The 23,210-nt window shown below is 43.5% G+C and overlaps 1 protein-coding gene across 2 annotated transcripts; it reads left to right on the top strand.

Annotated features, from left to right (window-relative positions):
* The first annotated feature begins 2,078 nt into the window (after positions 1-2,078).
* On the top strand, positions 2,079-22,128 carry LOC139635735 (atlastin-2-like). 2 transcript variants are annotated; one of them, XM_071503143.1, is made up of 14 exons: positions 2,079-2,215; positions 7,825-8,105; positions 11,844-11,975; positions 12,114-12,218; positions 12,403-12,453; positions 14,255-14,311; positions 14,823-14,915; positions 15,121-15,259; positions 16,627-16,754; positions 17,271-17,327; positions 18,140-18,211; positions 18,286-18,717; positions 18,946-18,960; positions 19,135-22,128. In XM_071503143.1, exons 1-14 carry the CDS (start codon positions 2,155-2,157, stop codon positions 19,243-19,245), a joined length of 1,734 nt encoding a protein of 577 aa, XP_071359244.1. In that variant the 5' UTR covers positions 2,079-2,154; the 3' UTR covers positions 19,246-22,128. The 2 variants fall into 2 exon arrangements, with proteins under 2 accessions (XP_071359244.1, XP_071359245.1); XM_071503144.1 differs by lacking the exon at positions 18,946-18,960.
* Positions 22,129-23,210: the final 1,082 nt, after the last annotated feature.

Raw genomic sequence — 23,210 nt, 5'->3', positions numbered from 1 at the left:
TGCAGGTAAGGGTTCATCAATAATTCAGGGACTAAATGATTTCAGAGCTGAATCCTCTGTGAGGATTCTGCTGCACATCTGACTGTAGAAACAGTACAAACATCTTCAGCTGAATCACACTGCAAACTGCAGGACGAAGCCTGATCTGACTTTAATTTTTCTGCTTGTGCCTTGAAATACAAACACTCCTTCTTTTTTCATCTCTGTTGTGATGTATTGTGGTGATTAACCAATCACAGCCTGACCTGAGGCTGGTTTAAAAAGTGGAGGAAAATGACAGTTGAAGGCTTTGCATGTGTTTCAGCTGTGTGTATGATAACTGCAGCTCATGTTATCAGCGTGCTCCCGCTCTTTTCCCGAGCAAAGACAGCAGAGAGCCAGTCTGACTGGACTGCCATCAGATAACACTCAACCACACTGACATCCAGGTGTGAAGACAGATTATAATCTCATCAAACCAGTTGACACAGAACACAGAGGAAACAAGGTCAGGGTGGGAACCTGCAGCCTCCTCAGTTTGTTAGAGACAGCTGCTTCATCTCGGTTTTAAGGAGGAAAGAATGATCTGAAAAAACAGCATGAACTGAGAGAGGCTGGAGTAACAAAGACGGGACCTTTTCTCCTGACCGACATCATCCAGGGACTCAGCTGACTGTCTCCACTCAAATCCATTTTCTACAGAAAAGTCACAAGGTCTCAAAAACAAGTTCTGACATTCAGGATGAATTGGGTCTAGTTTGGATCTTACATCCATTTAATCCCATGTTTTACAGAAGATGTTAAAATCCTGCTGTTCACAATCAACAACAAATCGGAAACGCATCTAACTTTGTCCATTAGCCAGCGGCAGTGGGGCAGTGAATGTGCACTTATCTTATATTAAAATTATTTATCTTATATTTTCAGAAAATTCAATATCATGTTAACAACATTTCTATAGTGTTCAACAAATGAAATATAAGATTTTTAAAGGCCTTTTTAGTACAACACACAGTGCAGTTCAATGTCCTTTTCACAGTCATGGTAGTCGAAGGATGACAGAAGACAATAATGAGATATACAATTATTAAATTAAATGCATGAATTTATTTACACTTCTGTCATAAATTCGTCAGCACTTCCAAGCTTTATATAACAATATTTCCTAGAAATATAAGTAATCAAATAACATGACCTGGACTCATGGATGGATTATTGAACAGGCCTATGGGGCGGAGGCCCTGGGGCCTGAGGGGTCAGGGGGGCCCTGGGCCAGAGGCTGTTGATATTTCTTGTTTGACAGTCACAGAGGCAAAACCAGCACAAAGAGACTTAAGTATGTGGGGTTCGGGGCCTTTTACTTGTTTATGCTTCATCTTTTAACCCGCACTCATGTGGTGTTGGAATAATTGGGAAAATGCAAATGCCCCCTCAAATTGGAAAAACAACTCAGACAGCTGCTGAAAATTTTGGTACATGACTAGCTTTCACATTTAGCATCAATTTTTGATAACATTTCATTTCTAATACGGTATTGGGTTGTAACCGTTGGTTGCTGTGGGGAGACCTACAGTTGGAAAAGTTATTTAGGAACGCTGTAACACAAACACTGGAAACAGCTGGCGATGTGTTGTTTTAACACTCTGAAGTACAACACATATTCTTTACAGCATCCATGTTGTTTCCACACTAAAATGCACATGAACACACTGAAGTTGGAAGAATGACCTCTCAGCGGGGGAAACAGGACCCTTTGAGGAGCACGTGAATGCAGCATAATACTAGATCCATAAACTATATAGATCCAGATAAACGGCGGAATATCGATGGATGGATTAACCAATTTAAGTAATGTTGTAGTAATTTGTTTATTTTGCTGAAACTGACACTGTGACTTGATGATTTCCTAACATCTGTACAATGACAGCCAAAAGTTATTAAAAATCAAGACCTTTACATGAAACTTCAGACTTTTTTATGTCCCCTGAGTCTTAATGTGAACGAAGTAGAATTTTTAAGCGTTTAAAGACCTGCAGATAAACAGTTTTAGATTGAGGTTAGCTCTGGATGCTAACAGCTAGCTAAGCAGGGGCGGGGCCTCGGCTCCGTATTTAGGACCCCGCCACAGCTCCTGTGACGTCAGCGCGCTCTGCTGCTACCAGCAGGTCAAGAAAGATGGCGGCGGAGGAGAGCAGGTTGAAGCAGCGGAACCACAAGAACAGCATCTTCAATGAGGGTAGGTTAACGCATATTGAGGGTTGAATGATGTTATCGGAGCGGCAGATGACGGCGGGGCCCGTCCGGGTGTGTGGTCTCCACGGCGGGGTGTTTCACGGAGGACACCGCAGGCGGCTTCGCTCCGTCGAATAATCGCATCTTCTGTCGAATCGCATCCCGCTGTGTCTGAGCGGTAAAATATCACTGAAAACACCAGACACGGCACCGTGACAGTGACCGTGGGTCGTGTTTCCACCGACACGGACTTGTTCCCGCCGTGGGTGGCGTGTTGTTGAGCTCCTCACCTGCAGATGAATGTGTATTTGTTGTTAGCGGTCTGCTAACAACTGCTAGCCTCTCCGGGCCAATTCTTTATTGTCCTGTTGTGTCAAACAGCTGTTAAACTGCCAACAGTTAACTGGTGCCAGTGAGCGAGCTAACCTCGGCGGCTGAATAATTTCAGCCAGGCTAACACGCCCTGCGGTGGATACTGGGCTCGTCAAACGGAACCGGACACCGGCTTATGCCTGACGCAAATGGCGCTCAGAACGAGCCGTTTGGAAAGTGAGCCCGTTAAGCCAACTTTCTTTTCCTGCTGAGATTCATAAGTCTACCCCAGAAATCTTCAACGTCTGAGTTATAGTCTCTGCTTTTCATTTTGCCCACTATACAGCTAATTCCCAGCAAAGCAGGCGTTAAGGCTGGTTTTTAACCGTGGCCGTGTCGACGGTAGGAAAAACAGTCGAGTCAGTTGTGATTTTTGTTGTGTTTTCCTCTGTATTTTGGCATGCAGTACCAGACACGGGAGTGTGTTTGTATCCGAGTCAGCGACGCTCTCTCAGGGCTTTAGACGCGTTGTTGACCTTTGTGGTTGTTGTGTGTGTTTTTTCCAAAACGCGTGGTAACGTTAAATATAGTTTTTTTTTAAAATGGGGCTTGGCTTGTAATATCTCTTCATTCCCGAGGGAACAGCACAGTGTTTTGGGGCAGTCATAAGCTGATAGTCGTCCAACTAACTCCAAATTATAATGTTACAGTAGCACTCAACCCGCCCTTTCTATCTGTTGTAAGTAAGTGGTGATCTCTCTAGAGCTGCTAGGTTTGAGGTGGGTTAGTTTCTGTCAGCTAGCTGCCAGCTGAAACCTGATGGGAAATTTGCTTCCAGGCTCCCTGATGATGAAACCTCTAGCTTGCTGTGCTTAGTCAACATTACAACATGAAATGTTATCAACTGGATTACAGTCAGGGCTGGAATATGTCTGACAAGCCCCAGCAAGCAGCGCTGAGCCATCAGAGCTGTTGACCGCAGGCCCATGAAGTTTCCCTGGTCTAACAGTAAATGTGAATGTTCGGGCTGAAAGAAGCTGGTGCTGCTGGTGTTGTTGCAGCTGGACAGACATCCAGTGACCCGATGAGTGGAGAGCTGCACACTATGTGCCAAGACCAAACTGGGGCAAAAATGGAGGCATCAGTGGTCATGTGCTCCACATGCGGTTGTACTGGTATAGTTATCCTCTCATTCTAAATTCACATTTTGAAGAATTGCCTCTAGATACTGACTGATGCTTATGGATCTGGGTTTGTATGCTGAATTCATAAGAAAATTCTTGAGGCATGATAATTTTTTTGTAGTACGCTGATTAGATAAGTGCTTGCTTTTTTTTAAAAGAAGCATATAAACGTTAAATTAGCAGATTTTGGAATGGAGTTTTGTCTGCTTTTTCTTACACAAGGATACTTGTGTATAGGACTGGCTGGAGATGCAGTGTTTGGAGGGCGGGGGGGGGGTTCTCAGTAAAAAGAGTCAGATATATCTGAGACTGTACTAAGTTGGTTATTCTGCTATTCCTGTTTGCTTTGTTAAAGTTGTGAGAGGTGTTGCTCACTCTTGAGCTTTAAAACCTTTAGTTCTGTGCTCCTATGCTTTCATCATGTCATTTATACCCCTTGCCCTACTTGTGAGTGCCTCCTGAGTTCTAACACATGACCCCAGACCATGTAGGTCAGCAGTGCTGCGAGCATGCCAGTCTGTTGTGAATGCAGCCGGACCAGACTGTTATTAAGTGTCTGAGTGTTGAACAGGATGCACACACATTTGAGCAGAGCCCAAACCAGATTCCTCTGCTCTGCAGATGAGTGTAATGATACAGGGACTGCTTTGACCAAAGAGGAGAGTTTTGCTATGAGGAAGTCACTGTTTAAAATGAGAATACAGGAATCCGCCGGCGAACTTGACCTGTTAGATAAGCAGGAAAATGTACTTATTCACTGCTGCTGTCGTGTTAGTGAAGTAATAATGCAAGAAGCTCACTGAGGTGTCACTGTGGCAAGGAGTCAACAGACATCACCAGATGATCCACTGATCCACCCAGTTCATTATCAACTGTGGGAGCAAAGTCTTTGTTGTTGGGTTGTTTTTGCCAAAGGTCTCCTTCCACAATGAAACACCCAAACAACAGGAGAACGACTAAATCCGTCCTCCTTTATCACAGCCCACATGTGTTGAGCAGTGAGACAGACAGTCTGGTTTAACCTCTGCTCTGTCCCCTCCTCCCCTCTGTATCTGCTGTTCTGTGATGTAGCTGTCGGCAACTGAGTGAGAATATAAAACTGATTTGTTTGCAGCCCATGAACATAAAATGAAATCATTTTATGACCAGAAGTCATCTGAAAAAATTGACATAAATGCAACTTTATGACAGCAACAGCTGTACTCCTGATTAGCTACATTGGTTTTTTAAATGAGTGATCACAGGCAGATACAGGACAAAAAAGTCTTTTTGAATTTGCTGACTTCAGTTAGACTTAATTTCAGTTTTCCTCATCTGCACTAGTCCAGTGTTTTCAGATGTGAAAACTCTGGTGATTGTTTTTAAGAAAAAACATTTAAAAACACAAAAAACTTTTTGTTGTTGTTGAAGCAACATCTGTGATATTGTAACATTTTTTTACCTCCTTATCAGTGCGATGTGACGGTGTCTAATCTTCTCGCTCACACAGCACAGTAGTAACTGCTGTAATGTTGATGTTGCATCAAACTTAACACTGAATAGTGAATCATATGAGGCAGCTTATCTGGACTCTTCATCAGTATTAATATAAAATGCACTTAGAACACCATGAACAGAAGCTGAGTGATGAGAGAAAAAGCTAATATCAATTGAAGTGTTTTTTATTTTTAATATTTTCAGAGTTTATCTGCCGTCAAACAGTCCTTTGCTGGGGCGCTACATTTTTTAACCCGCTGAACTACCGTATTCCTACGCGCACCTACGCTTAGCTCCGTCTCAAACAGTTGATCTGCAGAGAAATACGGTGCGTGTCAGAGTTGCACTTGTCCGTATTAATACAGTCGTTAAACAGACTCGTGCTCTGGGGAATATGTCATGTTTCTCCTGCACTGATTTCAATAAAGCCACAAAAGTGTCCTGCTACATGATCCAACTGTAAAATTACTGTTCAAATGAAACTTGTGATGCCCAACAAATCAATAACAGTTGAGTATTTTAAGAGGCCATAAAGAATTTTAAATGAAATAAAATCATCAATAATCATTGAGTAATTAATCCATTGTCTAATCTGTAAAGTTTCTGAAAATACCTGTTGAGAGTTCCAAGAGTTCATGGTGATGTCTTCAAATTTTGTTTTAATTTTTTTTTTTTTTTTTTTTTTTTTTTTTTTAACCATGACCCATTGTCCACAACCCAGAATCAGTTTACAACAAGGTAAATCAGAAAAGCCACACATTGTCACATTGGAGAAGCTTGAAGAAGATCATGTTTTAATGTTTTTGCTTGATAAATAACTGATTTTGCTTGTTTGCTTATTGACTAATAGTTTGATCTTTACTCTGCTTTTCTGGTTTGCACTGGTTCAGTATTTTCCCTCAGGCAGCTCATGTGCAGAACAGAGAGAACACTGGGACACTGATTTAAAGCGGATCACTGGTCTCCTCAAAAGCCTCAGTTAAAGCACTCATCATCGGCCCAAAACGGGCTTTAATTTCACCCTGTGTTATTATCACCTCCCCCTGGATCATGTGACTGTGGGATGGTGTACGATTTAATCAATGGCAGTTTTATTTATATAGCACATTGAAAGACAAAATTCAGGCAACACATGAGAAAATGTGCAGCAATTTAAAAAAAACAAAACAAAACCCAAACAACAACACAACCAAATAGAACCCCTGCTGCACATGTAACAAACAGTGAGTTTTGTGATGAATGTGAAGGAGGCAGTTCAGTGTCGCTGCCTGCAGAGCTCTCACATGGCCGGACCAGCTTTAACACTGACCTGAATGAAGACGCTGTGCATCTTCCCATGAGGCCTCAGGCTGCTGGGTTAGCTGTGGAATCACATGACGGCGTCTGAGTGAGTGTCGTGACGAAACCATAAGGTCACAGGCTCAATCTCCGAAACTTGGGCACAGTGACTTCATCATTCCCCACAAATCTTTGTGGGTTGTTTGGCAGAGATGATAAAACCAGCTCTGGGCTGTCAGATGAGGAGAGAAGCATCCAAAAAGAGTCAGACATGTCTCTGAAGTATCCTGGTGCAGAGAAACAGAGCTGCAGATCAGTGAAGTGTAGCTGCTGCCATAAAAGGAGAGCTGAAAGCATTATCAGTCCACAGGTTAAAACTGACTCTGGAGAACAACACTGACTGAGGGCTCTGTCTGTTTACTGTAAACCTCCAGCCGGCCCTGCCATCCCATAATAGCAGTGATTCCCCTCAGCTTTCCTCTTGGCTGAGCTCCTGAGATGCTTCACTCACTGGAGGAAGTCAGGAAACTTTTCTCAGTCCAGCAGCCGCTGTTCTCTTCTCTACATCAGAGTTTATTGATCCCTGTGGGCGAACCTGGCCTTCACCACTGCAGTCAGACTGGAGATAAGGACCAGGGTTCCCACATGTCCTGGAAAACCTGGAGAACAGTCGACAAGTTCTCCATTCATGGACAACACATGACAGAAATGACAGAAAAAGTAAAATGTCCTGGAAAATATTGTGTCGTCTTGGAAAATGATTCCAACATTCTCGTGTTTTCAGGAGCAGTTATGTTCAGGATCATGTTAACGTTCAAATGGTAGGTTAGTTTATGGACCACAGGATTTTGAATTGGCTGCTAAAAGTTGTTTGGCAAGGCTGTGAACGCACCCTGATGTCACCTGCTGTAGGTTGGATCATTTAAACTAAAGAATCTAAGTTACATTAAACTTTAAATGTACATGACTCACTGTTGCTGCTGTATTTATGTGTGTTAGTTGGATAATAATAAATGGGGTCAAGCTGGGGTCAGTACAATGAATGAGAGTTTGTCAAACACTGGCTAAATGGTCACCAATGGAACTTTTTACTTTGCTAGCATCTTTGTTAGTGTCACTTCAAACCCAATGCTGCATTGTTCAGGTAAACAAATGATAATATGACAAGATGTTAGGCTGTTGTAGCAGTGGCTCACAGTGGGTGTGATTAACCTTGTTAAAGATGTCACTTCCTGTTACTAGTAGTAAAACAAGATGATGTAGATAACGCAATTTGACATGGCCACAGTGTTTTTAAATGTCAGCCCAACGCTTTGTCCAATCAGCTGTGGTCAATCAGCTTCTCGTCACCTTTCCCTCTCAGGTGGTCACAGGTTTAAGTCAGAAACCTCCCAGATGAGGTGTGAGGAGGAGGAGGATGACCTGCTGGAGGAGGAGGAGGAAGTGGGCGTGGCCAGGCCGGTGCAGATCGTGACGGCAAACGAGGACGAGCACTCTTTCACGCTTCAGGAGGAGGCGCTGGAGAGGCTGCTGCTGCAGGACGAGGTGCAGGACCTCCACGTGGTCGTCGTCTCTGTGGCCGGAGCTTTCCGCAAGGGCAAGTCCTTCCTGCTGGACTTCATGCTGCGCTACATGTACAAACAGGTACACCGTCACCTGAAGCTGTGTTTAACTGTAGAACACTCAAGAGAACAGGTCTCCATTGATGCTGGACAGTCATATGAATTAATTTAAAGCTCCATCCAGTCTAAAGGTAGATGTCCATGTGTTTGTGATTATAAAGCAGGTCTATTAATACTGTGAAAGTATCAAAGCCTCAGTCCACAGAGAAAAATACACACAGCGTGTATTCAGAGACTGAGCCTTAAAACCAGCCGTCAGGACTTCTGCAACTTTGTGATGTCACAACAAACCAGTCACCACCCTCAACCACGCCCCAAGCCTCGCCCACCTGGACTCACCATCCAACCTTGCAGGATTTGGTTTCTCTGAGTGTTTACCTGAAATCTGTTATATATTTATTCGATCACTCAGAAAACAGTCAGCCAATCAGCAGAGAGGCTCAGATCCTCTCCTCTGATTGGCTGACTGACCTGTTGTTACTAGAGCTCCAGAGAGAAGCCTGAGAGAGGAGATGTAAAACTACACTGAGATGGTTTTTGGTTCTAAAAACCACAAATATGTCTTCTGATGGAGATCAACACTTCAGATAAAACACTGGAGAAGTAAAAATATGAAAAATACCTTTTTAAAAAACATTTGACTGCATCTCCATCTGTTTGCGCATGAAAATACACATAATCATGCACATTTTTGGAGATCAAAAAAATGTTTCAAAGCCTGTCTTTAACCATCTCCAGCTCCTCAACTCTCTTGCCCAGCTCTCTAATAAAAGGCATGAAATGCCCAGAAAATACTCAGTTAACTTGTCCTCATCAGGCTGTTGAATATTAACTTCAGCTGAACTTGAGAAGTTGTTTTCCACACAATGAGAATAGTGGATTTTGCCCTGTGTCTCGTAGAGTACAGTATCACTTCATGCCCAGTGTGAACTGGAGGAATCAACTTGTCCTGACATACATGTGAGTGTGGAACTCAGACAAAAACATGTGAATCTGTTCTTCTGAAGTTGAACACGAAAGGTTATTGTTCAACTCGGAAATTTGACAAAACAAAGTCATAAAATGTAGATGAAATAACAGTCACTGAGCTGTCACATCAACAAATCAATCTCTGTAAACTGAGCAAACTCCACCTGCTGATGTAGAGGTGACATAATTTTGTGTTTTATTGATAATATTATTTATCCTTTGGATTTCATAAGCACAGCAGTGGTAGAGGTTTTTCAGCACAACATGGAATCTTCCTTATTCGTTCCCCTTAAAGATCTAAACGTCACCGCTGGGTGACAGTTTTCACTGTTTCAGTGCAGCTGTCTGCTGCTGCAGCAGGAAATGACTCCAGTAAAGTTTTTCTGTTTGAAACTCTGAGCTGTGTTTGTATGTATGTGTGGATCTGTAACTCGACCTTTGCCCATGTTAATCTACAGTAAGCGCTGAGGAACATTCTGGGGGGTTTCATCATGCTGTAAAGAGGATTTTAGGCTGCCACAATGTGGGCTCTGTGGTTGGGCCTCTGCACAGCTCTCTGCTGTTTATTCCACACATAAAGGCCAGCTGTATGCATAGAATAAGCCCCGCCCACACAGACCAGGTCATGGTGGGGTTGTTCACAGGTCCCACAGAGTGAGATTGGAAAATCTGATCAGACTGAAACTACAAACTGCAAAACTAAACCCCCCCACTCCATTAATGACTTCCGTCTGGCCAACGATCTGAATGAGTTCTACTGCCGCTTTGAAAGACAGTGGGACAAGCCTGACACTAACCTCCACATCAGAGCCACATCAGAACCCCCCTCCTCCCCTACCAAAGGAACGTCTCTCTCTATCCTGGAGAGAGATGTCAACAGGCTTTTTAAGAAGCAGAACCCCCGCAAAGCAGCCGGTCCTGACTCTGTCTCTCCATCATCCCTGAAGCACTGTGCTGATCAGCTGTCTCCAGTGTTCACGGACATCTTCAACACCTCACTGGAGACCTGCCACGTGCCAGCCTGCTTCAAATCCTCCACCATCATCCCTGTCCCCAAAAAACCAAGGCCCACAGGACTAAATGACTATAGACCCATTGCCCTGACCTCTGTGGTCATGAAATCATTTGAGCGTCTTGTCCTGTCCCATCTCAAATCCATCACTGACCCACTCCTGGACCCCCTGCAGTTCGCCTACAGAGCCAACAGGTCTGTAGACGACGCCGTCAACATGGCTCTCCACTTCATCCTCCAGCACCTGGACTCCTCAGGGACCTATGCCAGGATCCTGTTTGTGGACTTCAGCTCTGCCTTCAACACCATCATCCCGGCTCTGCTGCAGGACAAGCTCTCCCAGCTGAGCGTGCCTGACTCCACCTGCAGGTGGATCACCGACTTCCTGTCTGACAGGAGGCAGCACGTGAAGCTAGGAAAGCACGTGTCTGACTCCCAGACCATCAGCACTGGATCCCCACAAGGCTGCGTTCTTTCTCCTCTGCTCTTCTCCCTGTACACCAACACCTGCACCTCCAGCCATCAGTCTGTCAAGCTCCTGAAGTTTGCAGACGACACCACTCTCATTGGACTCATCTCTGATGGCGATGAGTCTGCCTACAGGTGGGAGACTGAGCGTCTGGTGACCTGGTGCAGGCAGAACAACCTAGAGCTAAACGCTCTGAAGACAGTGGAAATGATAGTGGACTTCAGGAAGAGCCCAGCCCCACCCACCCCCATCTCCCTGTGTGACTCCCCCGTGGCTACCGTGGAGCATTTTCGCTTCTTGGGAACCACCATCACACAGGATCTCAAATGGGAGCTAAACATCAGCTCCCTCATCAAAAAAGCTCAGCAGAGGATGTATTTCCTGAGGCAATTGAAGAAGTTCAACCTGCCAAGGACTATGATGGTGAACTTCTACACCTCCATCATTGAGTCCATCCTCACCTCCTCCATCACCATCTGGTACGCTGCTGCCACGGAGAGGGACAATAACAGACTGCAGCGTATCATCCACTCTGCTGAGAAGGTGATTGGCTGCAATCTTCCGTCCCTCCAGGACCTGTACGCCTCAAGGACTCTGAGGCGTGCAGGGAAGATTGTAGCTGACTCCTCCCACCCTGGACACAAACTCTTTGAGACACTCCCCTCTGGCAGGAGGCTGCGGTCCTTCAGGACCAAAACCTCTCGCCACAAAAATAGCTTCTTCCCATCTGCTATTAGCCTCATCAACAAGGCTAGAGAGCCCCACTGTTGCTGATCAATTGCACCAATCACCAGAAAAAATTCCTTGTATGTGAAAGCATACTTGGCAATAAAACTGATTCTGATTCTGATTCTGATTCTGATTCTGACTGTGCAGCAAGGACCATACTACATTCTATACATGGTTGTGTTATAGATGATTAACTGCAGTCATGAGGGTGGACAACACTGTATAGAGAAGATCGACATTCATGTGCTGACTGATTTTTCTGATTTATACCATAGAAACAGCCTTTCTCTGCATCAGTGTGGCAAATTACTTTGATTTATTTGGTATTTTATTGACTGTTCATTCAGAAAATTAAAGATCTAACATTATATCCATACAGTTTTGCAGAAAATTTATTATTCTATCACAACATGTATTGATGCTGTAATGTAAAATGTGCTGTATCCAAAGATGGGTTCTTTTCAAAACGGGCTTCATACGTTTCAGATGCCATTTATACATTGAAGAATTTGGTCTTCTAACATTAAACTTGAACAGGAACAGTGTTGTAAGCTCTCCATCCCCCTCTTGTCTTCCTCTAGTCCGATTCGTGGATTGGCAGCGAGGACGAGCCTTTGACGGGTTTCACCTGGCGAGGCGGCTGCGAGAGGGAGACCACGGGCATCCTGGCCTGGAGCGAGGTGTTCGTGGTGGAGAAACCAGACGGCTGCAAGGTCAGTTGACAGTCTGGCATGACGGCTGCATTCCCAGCAGAGTGTGTCTCCTCGTTTTAAAAAAAAAAACAAAAAACAAAAAAAAAACAACAAAAAACGATGTTAGAATGAAATGAACGTGTGCTGCTGTTCCTGCAGGTTGCAGTTCTACTAATCGACACACAGGGGGCGTTTGACAGCCAGTCTACCATCAAAGACTGTGCCACACTGTTCGCCCTGAGCACCATGACCAGCTCTGTCCAGGTCAGCTGACTGTTTACTCCTAATGTGTGCTCAGTTCACACACCATAATTGGCTTTTGTTAATTAGGGAAATTAGCTCAGATTGGAGTTGGAGTCCAGTGTTATTGAGGCTTTAAGGGATAAAAGCCTTGTTGTGATGGTCCTGGGTCACTAACAGGTTGAGGTCTTGGTTTGTTGTGTTTCAGGTATACAACCTGTCCCAGAACGTCCAGGAAGATGACCTTCAGCACCTCCAGGTCAGTGTTGGCCTGCAGGACGGTTTTAGTCATTACTCTGCTCAACAACTTACTCAGGCTTATGTGGCCCTCAGTCAAATATGCTCCAACAAGCTAATGCTAAGGCCTGCTAAGACCCGCTAACATCAGACTTTTGCCAGAAATGGAAAAGGGTACAATCGACATTCAAACCCAGATCACATGACTCTGCAGTAGTCACAGGTATTTACCAGCTCTGGCTTTGATCAGCATTGATGTAAACACAACACCTGGGTGATCATGCTCATTTTCACACCTTTTCTATGTCGTCACGTCTTCCAGATCGCACACTGTAAACACACCTGTCACCTTTTACACCAGAAACACCTGAAATAAGTTTTAAAAACACTTTTTAAAAATACACAATCACTGATGTGAGCGTCTCACATGGAGGCTCTGACACTGACAGGGAGCAACAGCCCGGGGATGAGACGTGATGGATCCGTTCATCAGACCTCACAACAGCTAGCAGCTCACTGTTTCTGCAGTTGTGTGTATCCTCTTCAGCAAACTCTTGGCAGTGTGTCTGCCGTTTTTTTTTTTTTTTTTTTTTTTTTTTTTTTTTTTTTGTGTGTTTACCCACATTAAAAAAAGACACATACTCCCGTTAATTTTGGTGTCAAACGGGTACTAGTCTGTGGCCTCTCTAGCGCCCCCATGAGCTGTAATGTTCATAATGCCAGAAAAATTTACTGAGTGTAGTTTGGAGTTAAATCAGACATTTTAACATTATCTTGTTATTTTGCTTAGATGTTAACTTAATCATATCAGAAGCGTGTTAACCTCTCAGATGCGTCCTGAGGCCGTAAGCAGCTGCTTATTTTATTCACTCTGCTGGATCACAACCAGCTGCTGAAAAGACCCACGAGATGGTTTGTTCCTCGCTGGTTTTAAGGGCGACTGACTCCGAGTTATGGATTCCCTCAGAGCTACTGACTGAAGCACTCAGCTCACCAAACATGAAGGTGGCGTTGACACAGAATTCAAAATGTTTATGTATAATCCTGGAGAAGTAAATGTAACCTAAAGGTTAGAGGTGGATGTGGTTAGTTAAAGGTTAGGTGTGGTTATTATTGGGGTCTAAGTCAAGAAAGAGCTGATCCATTCAAACTCATTGATGAAATGGAATAAACCCCTCTATCAAAGCAAACTGTGTTAAACATGGCTGTTACTCCAGATAAATTGTCCTTCCCCCTCGTGTTAAACAGCAGAACCATTTTCATGGTCTGACTGCTGATTTCTGATCCAACAGATACACAGCAGTGTTTCTGTTTTTAAGAACGTTTTCTTCTGAAGATGTGAGTGAAACGATCCATATCAGGTGTTTTATGATGATCTGGGCTCAGGATTAACTGCCGAGTCAAACTCGGCCATATGAGGCAGAAAGCAGCTCAAAACATGCTCAAAAGTTTTTTCCATCTTTGGGCCCAGCTGCTAATCTCTGGGTGTCAGATCACCTGTCAATCAGGCAGTCAGGGTCTGAGGTAAAACTTTGAGTGGGGTTCCCTGGAAAGATTTAAAACAGTATCAGCCTGAACGTGGCAACAAACATCCTTTTTTTTTTTTTTTTTTAAATTCCGAGCAAAAAAGACTTTTATCTCTTGCTGCTGCAGTGAAGAGACGCTGAGTGTTCAGAGCAGGAAATGGAAAAGCTTTCCCAGACCGGATAAAGCTGGATCACTCTAACAGTCACATGTGCACGCATTAGTTCCTGTGCTAATCGAGTTCTCATGAATGTTGATGTTTGGTTGGTTTTTAAACAGAGTGCTTGTGTCCTCCTCAGCTCTTCACTGAGTACGGACGGCTGGCCATGGAGGAGGTCTACGAGAAACCTTTTCAGGTACGAGCTGCGAACATGGTCTCCTGGAGGTTTGAGCTTCTGTCCACCAATGACTAAATGAGACTGAAATCTTTCCAGGAAATATTTAGTTTAATAAGCTTTGTCACGTCACTCTTTTTGTTTAATTCATACAAATATCAGTTCACAATAAATTCTTAATTGAGCAGTTTGAAAGACACGGTTAATTATCTAAGTTTTTGTAATTATTATTTGCGTGAAATAGAAAACTAACACCGTAAGAAGTGGACAACACTGGTGTTAAATCCTTAGCTACTTTTCCTTGAATCTTCTTGACTCTGATCAAAGTTCCAGCTGCAGCATAAAGAACTTTTCAGCTTCAGCAGCTGAGCCACAAAAACAGTTGACTAAAGCTGGTCGTCATTCTGTCAAGTGTAGCTGGAGTTTTGACCACATCAGACCTTCTCTTCTCCATGTCCTTCAGCAGTGAAGTTGTGTCAGAAATCCTCACTGATCAATAAGCAATAAGCTGAATGTTTATCTCGCTCCTCAGACGCTGATGTTCCTGATCAGAGACTGGAGTTACCCCTACGAGCACCAGTACGGTCTGGAGGGAGGACAGAGCTTCCTGGAGAAACGGCTGCAGGCGAGTTTCACCGCTCAGCCTTTTTCTCTAGTTTGAACATCACAGCTTCACCACACACAGAGAGAAACAGAGAGACCAGGACCTGTTAAGCTCAGGAAGCAGGAGCGACACTGCTGGTCTTATATATTCAACCACTCACAACTTGTTTTTTTTTCTCTTCTAACCTTTGGCTGAATGGTGTTAATGTGTTCACGTCTGTGTTCAGGTGAAGCAGAACCAACACGAGGAGCTGCAGAATGTCAGAAAACACATCCACTCCTGTTTCTCCAACATCGGCTGCTTCCTGCTGCCTCACCCCGGCCTCAGGGTAGCCACTAACCCGCAGTTCGATGGCCGGCTCAGAGGTACAGCACCGACACGGGCCAACAAGTCCCACACGCACAGCAGCTAGTTAACCAGTCCCAACAACCAGCCTGCACAGGTCCAGACTTGCAAACCTGCACCAGCAAAGTTTGGTACTAGATCTGACCTCTTACCTGCAATTACTTCTAGATCAAATCTGGACCCGACCCGACATGAGACACAGCCACACAGTCCCTGAGTGTGAAACTGATCCTGGTTGTATTTAACCAGGCTTCACATGAAGGTTATCTGCTGTTTTACATAACGTACTGTCTCATTCAGTGCAAACGACTCACACTCTCAGCTCCCACTCACCCATGATACTAAGAACCAGTTCAGCAGTCATCATCTGTCCACATGTCCAAAGTGCTGCTGTCAGTCAGCTGTTCTCTTCTCTGAACTGGTGCTGAATGGAGGGATGAGAGGTTGTGTTGTAGGCTTCACAACAAATAGAAAAAATGATTCAGCTCCATTTTAAAATCTCACTTGTCTAGATGTTTATTTTCCTTCCTGTTTTATTTCCTTTGTTCTCGTGTTTATTTCACATTCAGTTCACTTTCACCAGTGAAAACGAACAGTGCACCACAGTGACAGTGATCTGTACTCCAGGAGCACTGCCAGGAAAATGAACTGAACATTCCAGTGAAACCAGACTTTGAATCGAGGTTGTAAACACTGATTAAACATCTTTACAGAGCTGCAGGCTCATAAATTAAAGCTTAAAGGTTGGTCTCACTGTTTTCAATCCAGACGTCACTCATTATCACACACAGCAGACCTCACAGAACGGTGCAGTCTGTAGCTGCCTCTGTGCTACAGCGTCCTGCTTGGTTTAAACAGTCCGGTCGAGTAACTGTTAAAACACCATGAATGTTGTTTTTCGGAAGCTGGACATTCACAGAATGCCAATAAAACGGCTTTAACTCTCTGAGAAGCTGCTCGACCTCTAAACTATATCTTAGACCTTTAATGGCAAATGATTAAACTGTAATCTACAACGTTTATGATGTAGTTGTTGGAATAGTAAGAATGAAGCTGATATTAACTTGAAGCTTGAACTTCACCGTGAAGGAAACGTCAACAATCGAGGTTTTTCTTGCCAGTTGCAAAGATTTACTGAAGGTTAAGTGATTGTTCTGTAGTAAGAATTTCTTCCAAACCTCACGTCTATTTTTACTACAGCTAAAGGCACAGTGTACATTAAAGGTCCCATATTTTAACTTCTGTGTTTTATCTGAAGTGTTGATCTCCATAAGAAAATATATTTGTGGTTTTAAGAACCAAAAACCATCTCCAGTGTAGTTTTACATCAGTAAAAAGTAAATTGTCACTTATCACTTTGTCTGACTATGGTTGGTTTGTGTCTCAGACATCGATGAAGATTTTAAGAAGGAGCTGGTGAACCTGGTCCCAACGCTGCTCTCTCCAGAAAACCTGGTGGAGAAAGAGATCGGAGGAGTCAAGATCACCTGCAGAGACCTGCTGCAATACTTCAAAGTGAGTTCATGTGCTGTGAGAGAGAATCTGTGGCTTCAGTGGCCTTCATCCAGTTTACTGGGCCAGTCAGAGCGACGCCTCTGAATGGTGACACACAGGAAAAGATGCTGTGTGAAAGAAATGTCATAGGATGTGTGAGGGGATAGAAATATTTTCTCATCAGGCTGTTTTGTCTTCTCTTTCCTGTCAGCTCTGAGTTCAGGTTGACATCTCTTGTTTCTGTGAGTGGCTCTGTTTAGAAAATAGATTTTATCTTTTTTCTTCGTTACCAGCCCACCAACGGGCTGCACCCCACAGGTTGGGAACCACTGCCCTAGAAAAAGCTAGTAAGGGGACCTTGAGTTGTTCTCATAAATTTTGAGGCTTTACTGAGCTCACGTCAGTCAGAAAGAGGCCACTTCTATACGGTGGTTAAACTGAAAGGTTTTTTTGTCTTGTGGTTTGTAGAAGGAGAATTTACTGTGGTTGATTGTTGTTTTTCTCCACATTCAGTTCTGTCTGTCGTTGTGTTTTCAGGCCTATATGAAGATCTACCAGGGAGAGGAGCTTCCTCACCCCAAGTCAATGCTGCAGGTGAGTTCAGCTTGTACTCAGTCTGCTCCAGATCATCTCACTGTTAAACAGCTCCACTTACTGGACACTTTATATCATGACATTTAATGCAGAATAACAACAGGAAAAAACACGACTGACTGATTATATCTCCAGAGTTTAAATCTCTATAACACAAGTTAAGTTTAAAGCTCCATATTTTCACTTCTCCAGTGGTTTATCTGAAGAGTTGATCTCCATCAGAAGATATATCTGTGGTTTAAGAACCAAAAACCATCTCAGTGTAGTTTTACATCTCCTCTCTCAGGCTTCTCTCTGGAGCTCCAGTAACAACAGGTCAGTCAGCCAATCAGAAGAGAGGATCTGAGCCTCTCTTCTGATTGGCTGACTGAGAAACCAAATGTTGGATGTTGGGTCCAGGTTTCCTTCACAAGGATGAGTTGAATGGTTCATATGTTTATTATTGAGTTTCTCTCCATGCTTTTACCTGGATGATGTAAACAAGTGAGGTGGAGAGTTAGACAGGTGACAGGTTGTCAGAATAAACTGGCACATGTGAGCACGCTCAGTAGACGTTAGCCTGCATGGTAAGGAGGGAGGCTAATGCTAGCACAGCTAATGTTGCCCACCTTCAGGAAGCCAGTATCATGTCCCCACAGACACTGTGATCCTGTTCTGTCTGAACAGGTAACGCTGCTCATCACGTTTCCTTTCAGACCAGACGACAGTTTAAATTTCCATGGAACTGACAGCGTATCCATCAGGTCAGACAGGACTCTGTGTTCCTGGATTATTCTTTATGTTAAAGTCATGTTCTGTCGTCTGTTTCCCAGGCAACAGCAGAAGCCAATAACCTTGCAGCTGTAGCAGGAGCCAAAGACGTATACAACAAAAGCATGGAGCAGGTAACGCGTCGCTGTCACTGGATATCACAGCTCCAGTGTTCGTCCTGTTAACTCTTCACATCTGCTGGTCTCAGGTCTGCGGTGGAGACAAACCCTACATTTCCCCAACGGAGCTGGAGCGTCGTCACGTGGAGCTGCGTCAGGCGTCGGTGCGGCACTTCCGCTCCGTCAAGAAGATGGGCGGCGAGGATTTCTGCCGGCGCTACCAGGAGCAGCTGGAGGCGGAGCTCGACGAGGCCTACGCCAACTTCAGCAAGCACAACGATGGCAAGAACATCTTCTATGCCGCGCGGACGCCCGCCACACTGTTCGCCGTCATGTTCGTCATGTACGTGGTGTCGCTGGTCACCGGCTTCGTGGGCATCAGCTCTGTGGCCATGCTGTGCAACCTGGTGATGGGCGTGGCTCTGACGGCGCTCTGTGTCTGGGCTTACGTCAAATACTCTGGAGAGTTTCGTGAGGTCGGAGGAGTCATCGACCAGGTGGCTGAAACCCTCTGGGAACAGGTGAGAGTCTTAGATGAGGATCTTTTCTCTCCTGTTCATGCTCACAAAACTGTGAGGTGGAACAAAGCCGACGCCCCTGACTTTTCAAAAAAAACCCACAGCAAACTTTCAGTTTGCATCAAACACTGACTCACTTCAGCAGATCACAGTCGTGTCATCCTTCACCGTCCTCTTTCATCCTCCTCTTCCTCTAATCCTTCTTCTGTATTTTCTCTCTCCTGCTTCCAGAGGACTCCACGGAAGGTGAGAAATTCACAGAGCTAATAAAGTCAGGAGCATCTTTTCAGGTTTATTTTATTTTGAAAAGCTGTGGGAATAATGGTGTGGTTTGTGTACTTTTCTTTGTTTGATGGACTTAAGTGGACGAACCAGGATGTTCAGCTTTGCTCTCACCTCCTCCTCTTTCTCTCCCTCCAGGTTTTCTCCAAACTCTTCGAGGTGGCTCGGAGTCGAGTCCCCTTGGGAAGCCTGATCCCGGCGCCACGACCGCGGCTCGCCTCAAACAACAACGTCAAGAAGAAAAACTAGCAGCACGCGTCACGTTTATTTTTCCCTCTGCTCGGTTTTTAGGACGGTTTGAGACGTATAAATAATTTTCTGTTCTCTGACTGTAGATGATGGTTCCTCGCCGTGCAGGCTGTAGGTTTAACGACTCGCTGTAGACCTGAATCGAGAAGTTTGATGTATTTTATTATTTGTCAGTGGGCGGGGTTAAGGTATTTATTGGTGGGAGGGGCCATTATTCTATCACTGAGTGTCATCCCAGGTGTGTGTTCACCTGTCGCATGATGACCCGACATTAGCGATTCCCATTTATGTGAATGTATGAATGAAGAGCATGACCACAGACCCTCCTCACTGCTCTCCTCGTGGTTTCCCTCCTCTCCCTCCTGTCGTCACGGTCAGGTCTGTCTCCGTCGCCGGGCGGCGTCACGAGGAGGAGTCACAACCAAAGTTTACAGCTTTACTCTTAGAGGCTCTCAGACTGAGCGGACTGACAAACGCAGGCGGGAAACTGCAGCTGACACATGGTTTCAGGGAAGGTTTTCTGACCCAGACTCAGAGACTCATGGGTGAGTTTCTACACTTTTGTGCAGTTTGAACGTTTATTGAACAGCCTGACTGGCTCTTGATGAAACAGGAACAGTAACTGCTGCTCCACGTTAAAGTAGACAAACACACCCGAGGCTGTCAGAAGATCAGACACTTAAATCCTCCAACTGTTGAAATGACCACAAACCTCAGAGGAACAACAAAGAAATATTTCACTCTCAGCTACACATCTGTGCTAAATATTGACTTAACTGTTGTCAAAGCTTTGGACAGTGAAGTGACTTCAGTCGTCATCACATGACCTTAAGGCCAGGACTTCAGTCTTGTGGGATGTAATAGAACTAATTGATCGATTTTTTTCAAAGCAATTGCTCATCAATTTCCTGATTAATCATTTCAGCTCTAACTCTGAGCGGAGAGTCGACGGCTGAGATAATAAAAATACTCGGACGCTGCTGGATACGAAGCAAAAATAACATTTTGATTCCTCAGGATTGTGAAGGGAAATCTATGTGACCCAATCACGGACTGTTAGCCTAGCATCATTTTTTATTAGCACTTTTCTTATAGCCATTGATTTTAAACTAGTTTTTGACACTGCTGTTAACAGGAAGTGGCTCAGGTTTTAAATATTGAATTAAAAACAGATGTAGAAATAGTGTGTAGTTAAATCCTCAGAGTTTTGAGCTTATGTGAATCTGGTCAAATTCTTAAAACTGAATAAAAACAATAATAATAATAATAATTATAATAATGGAAGACTGGAGGCAAACAGGATGTTCACTCTGCATCTTCAAGAACTAGCATCGGTCTCTCTTGACGCTGACTGGGCCCAACTTAAATTTCACAAACAAACCTCCCCACCAGTCATTGGATTCTGACACAGATAAATATCACAACATGTTAACACTTCACTGTCCATCGTCGGTGCACTGGGTGGAAAAACCACCTGCAGACGGTTACTGCTCCAAACCTTCCGTGAGTTTCTGACTCTGGGAAAACAGAAGAAGCTAAACTCCCCTGAAACCGGATTCATGTTGGAAGTGTCGAACCTACAGACAGATGTTGTGCTGACCCACAGAGGCATCTGTTACTGATACTTCATTATAGACCAGTTTATCATGAGATCACAACCTGATGATTTTCTTTTGTTGAGATTATCAGCCTCAGAATGATCCTGACTTTCAGTATTTACCTCCTTTTTGTGTTTTCCATTTATTTTAAAGGTTTTACATCTTATGAACCACACCATGATTCTGAGAGTGAGATGTTCAGGTGGATTTCACTCAGGTCTGTGCGTTAAGTACAGAACCAGAGTCGGCAGCGTTTAGGAACTGTTTCGTGACAGCAAATTTCTATCCTTCCGCCACAGCTCCCGCTCCAAACAAACATGAGACTGATTTTGATCCTCTGATCTCCAAAAAAGAAAGTAAATACACCAATTTACCAAATGTTGAACTAGTTCTTAGGCCTTTAGTTATCTTGGAAGATCATTTGGGACATCATGCTTCTAAACATTTCCATATTTAAACTGGTAGTTGGTGTAAAAGATCTCAGTCCTCTTGATCTGACTGCCAGTGTCTCTGTTCACTTCACCTGTAGATAATATGTAATTGTTTAACTAGAGTGTTATTCCCTCTGTCATTCCTCCTTCATCTTGACAAATCTGAAGGACTGAACCACCTCCTCCTGTTTTTAAAGCACCAAGAAGCCGTTTAGTAAAACACTAAAGGTCGAGTCGACGCTCGTTTTCACTCATTTCAGCTGTTGCATCACTTTGTGGAGACGGTGTCAGTGTTTCAGTTTTTAAAGCCAAAATCCGTGAAATCGGACGAATGAAAGGTTCATTCCCAACTCGGACCTCAGTTCGGGGGTCAGAGGTCATCGCGTTTTTACTGAATCATGTTTTTCTTTCTTTAATCATCATTCCATCCACAACATCACCACTGTGTGCTTTTTGTTTTTGTACAGTTTAGTTTTTTACAGCTTCATCCACACATGCGGCATGTGTATGAAATATATACATATATAAATATAAATTTTCTAGACCTTTTTGTAGCTGCAAGAACAACGGTTGGGTGGTAGACCAGATTCAGCTCACTGGATGTAAAGGAATGCTTTCGTGATTTGTGGATATGTCTAATAAATTCCTCTTTTATAAATATATTTGTAAATTTAATCTTACATGAGCACTGCAGTTCCACCCCCTGCTGGCAAAGAATGTTTATAATCTGTTTTTTTTTTTTTTTGTTTGTTTTGTTTTTTTTGTTTTTTTTCTTTCTGTCTTCTGTTGCATTTTAAAGTTATTTTCGTTAATTTATTTTTCAATACAATATTAAACCAAACTCCTACAACACAGATTGGTGTCAGACTCTCTTTTGAAATGTTGTTTTTATTGTGCAGATGTTTAGAAGGACATTTCTATATAGAGGGCGCTGTTCACTGTTTTTAAAGGCCAGAGAGTGGAAGGCCAACAAATGGAAAAAATTAACTAATGATAACAATACTCACTCCAAGTCAGGATTAGGAGCTAATATCTTGTATAAATGTAGTGTAATTTAAAAACGTAATCCTGACTGTATTTTTCACTCGTGTATATTACCCATGTAGTATTTCAGTTTTTACTAGTATGCCAAAATATACTCGGGTTAACATTTTAGCATGCTAAATTATGTCATGCTATCTTAAGCATGCTAGTAACAGGACTGCCTGTTATCATATTTCCTGTTTTGTGAATGTGTTGAGGTTAATATTTTAGTTAACATGTTGAAATATTGATCAGGTGACGGTAGTTTAAAGTAAAACATTGAAGGGAAATGTGCTAATAAATGTTAACATGTTAAACGACGGCCCTTTAAGCGGTCAGTGTTGGCATGCTACAATGTTTTTAGCTTAACTGGAAGTGAAGCTGCAACTAACAATTATCATTATCAATTTATCCCCCGGTTATTATAATAATCAATACTTAACCAACAACATAGTCAAAGATATCCACTGTATGTTGGCGGAGCGGTCTGTATTTATGAAGCAGGATTCAGAACGTTTGAAATGTCAAAAATGTCGAACGATGAATTGATTTTCAAAATAGCTGAATTTTCTTTCTTCTGAACTGTTTCACATTTTTGAAGTAAATTCTGTAGAAAGTTGATCTTGACCTTTAACGGAGTTTAACCGTGGCAGAGTAGAAACTTTCAGCTGAACTTTGTACTGTCATCAGGAGCAACATCAAACAACAGCTAATAAACCAGCTGATTAAGAAACTGTTGGCCCCCAACAGGGTCAGGGGCCCCTGAGCCAGAGCCAGTGACTGTCAGCATTTCCTGTTTAAATGACCACAAAGACACAAAATGCCTCACAATCACTACAAAGACAAAACAGCTCTGCATCATTTGTTGTCATCTTGTGTTTGTTTCAGTCTGTTTAGGAGTGGAGGAGCTTCA

The sequence above is a fragment of the Trachinotus anak genome, unplaced genomic scaffold (assembly GCF_046630095.1).
Source record: "Trachinotus anak isolate AG129_WGS33_773 ecotype Australia unplaced genomic scaffold, CSIRO_AGI_Tana_v1 ptg000019l, whole genome shotgun sequence".
In the NCBI taxonomy this organism is placed as follows: Eukaryota; Metazoa; Chordata; class Actinopteri; order Carangiformes; family Carangidae; genus Trachinotus; species Trachinotus anak.
The sequence above is the reverse complement of the archived record's forward strand: the minus strand, read 5'-3'. Positions and strand labels throughout refer to the sequence as shown.

What these genes read in the sequence shown, in the direction of transcription:
- LOC139635735 (XM_071503143.1), top strand. Translation starts at nt 2,155, where the DNA reads ATGGCGGCGGAGGAGAGCAGGTTGAAGCAGCGGAACCACAAGAACAGC. An exon ending in CCATGACCAGCTCTGTCCAG is followed by an intron (nt 12,219 to 12,402) that starts GTCAGCTGACTG and finishes GTTGTGTTTCAG; the next exon opens with GTATACAACCTGTCCCAGAA. An exon ending in GTTCGATGGCCGGCTCAGAG is followed by an intron (nt 15,260 to 16,626) that starts GTACAGCACCGA and finishes TTTGTGTCTCAG; the next exon opens with ACATCGATGAAGATTTTAAG.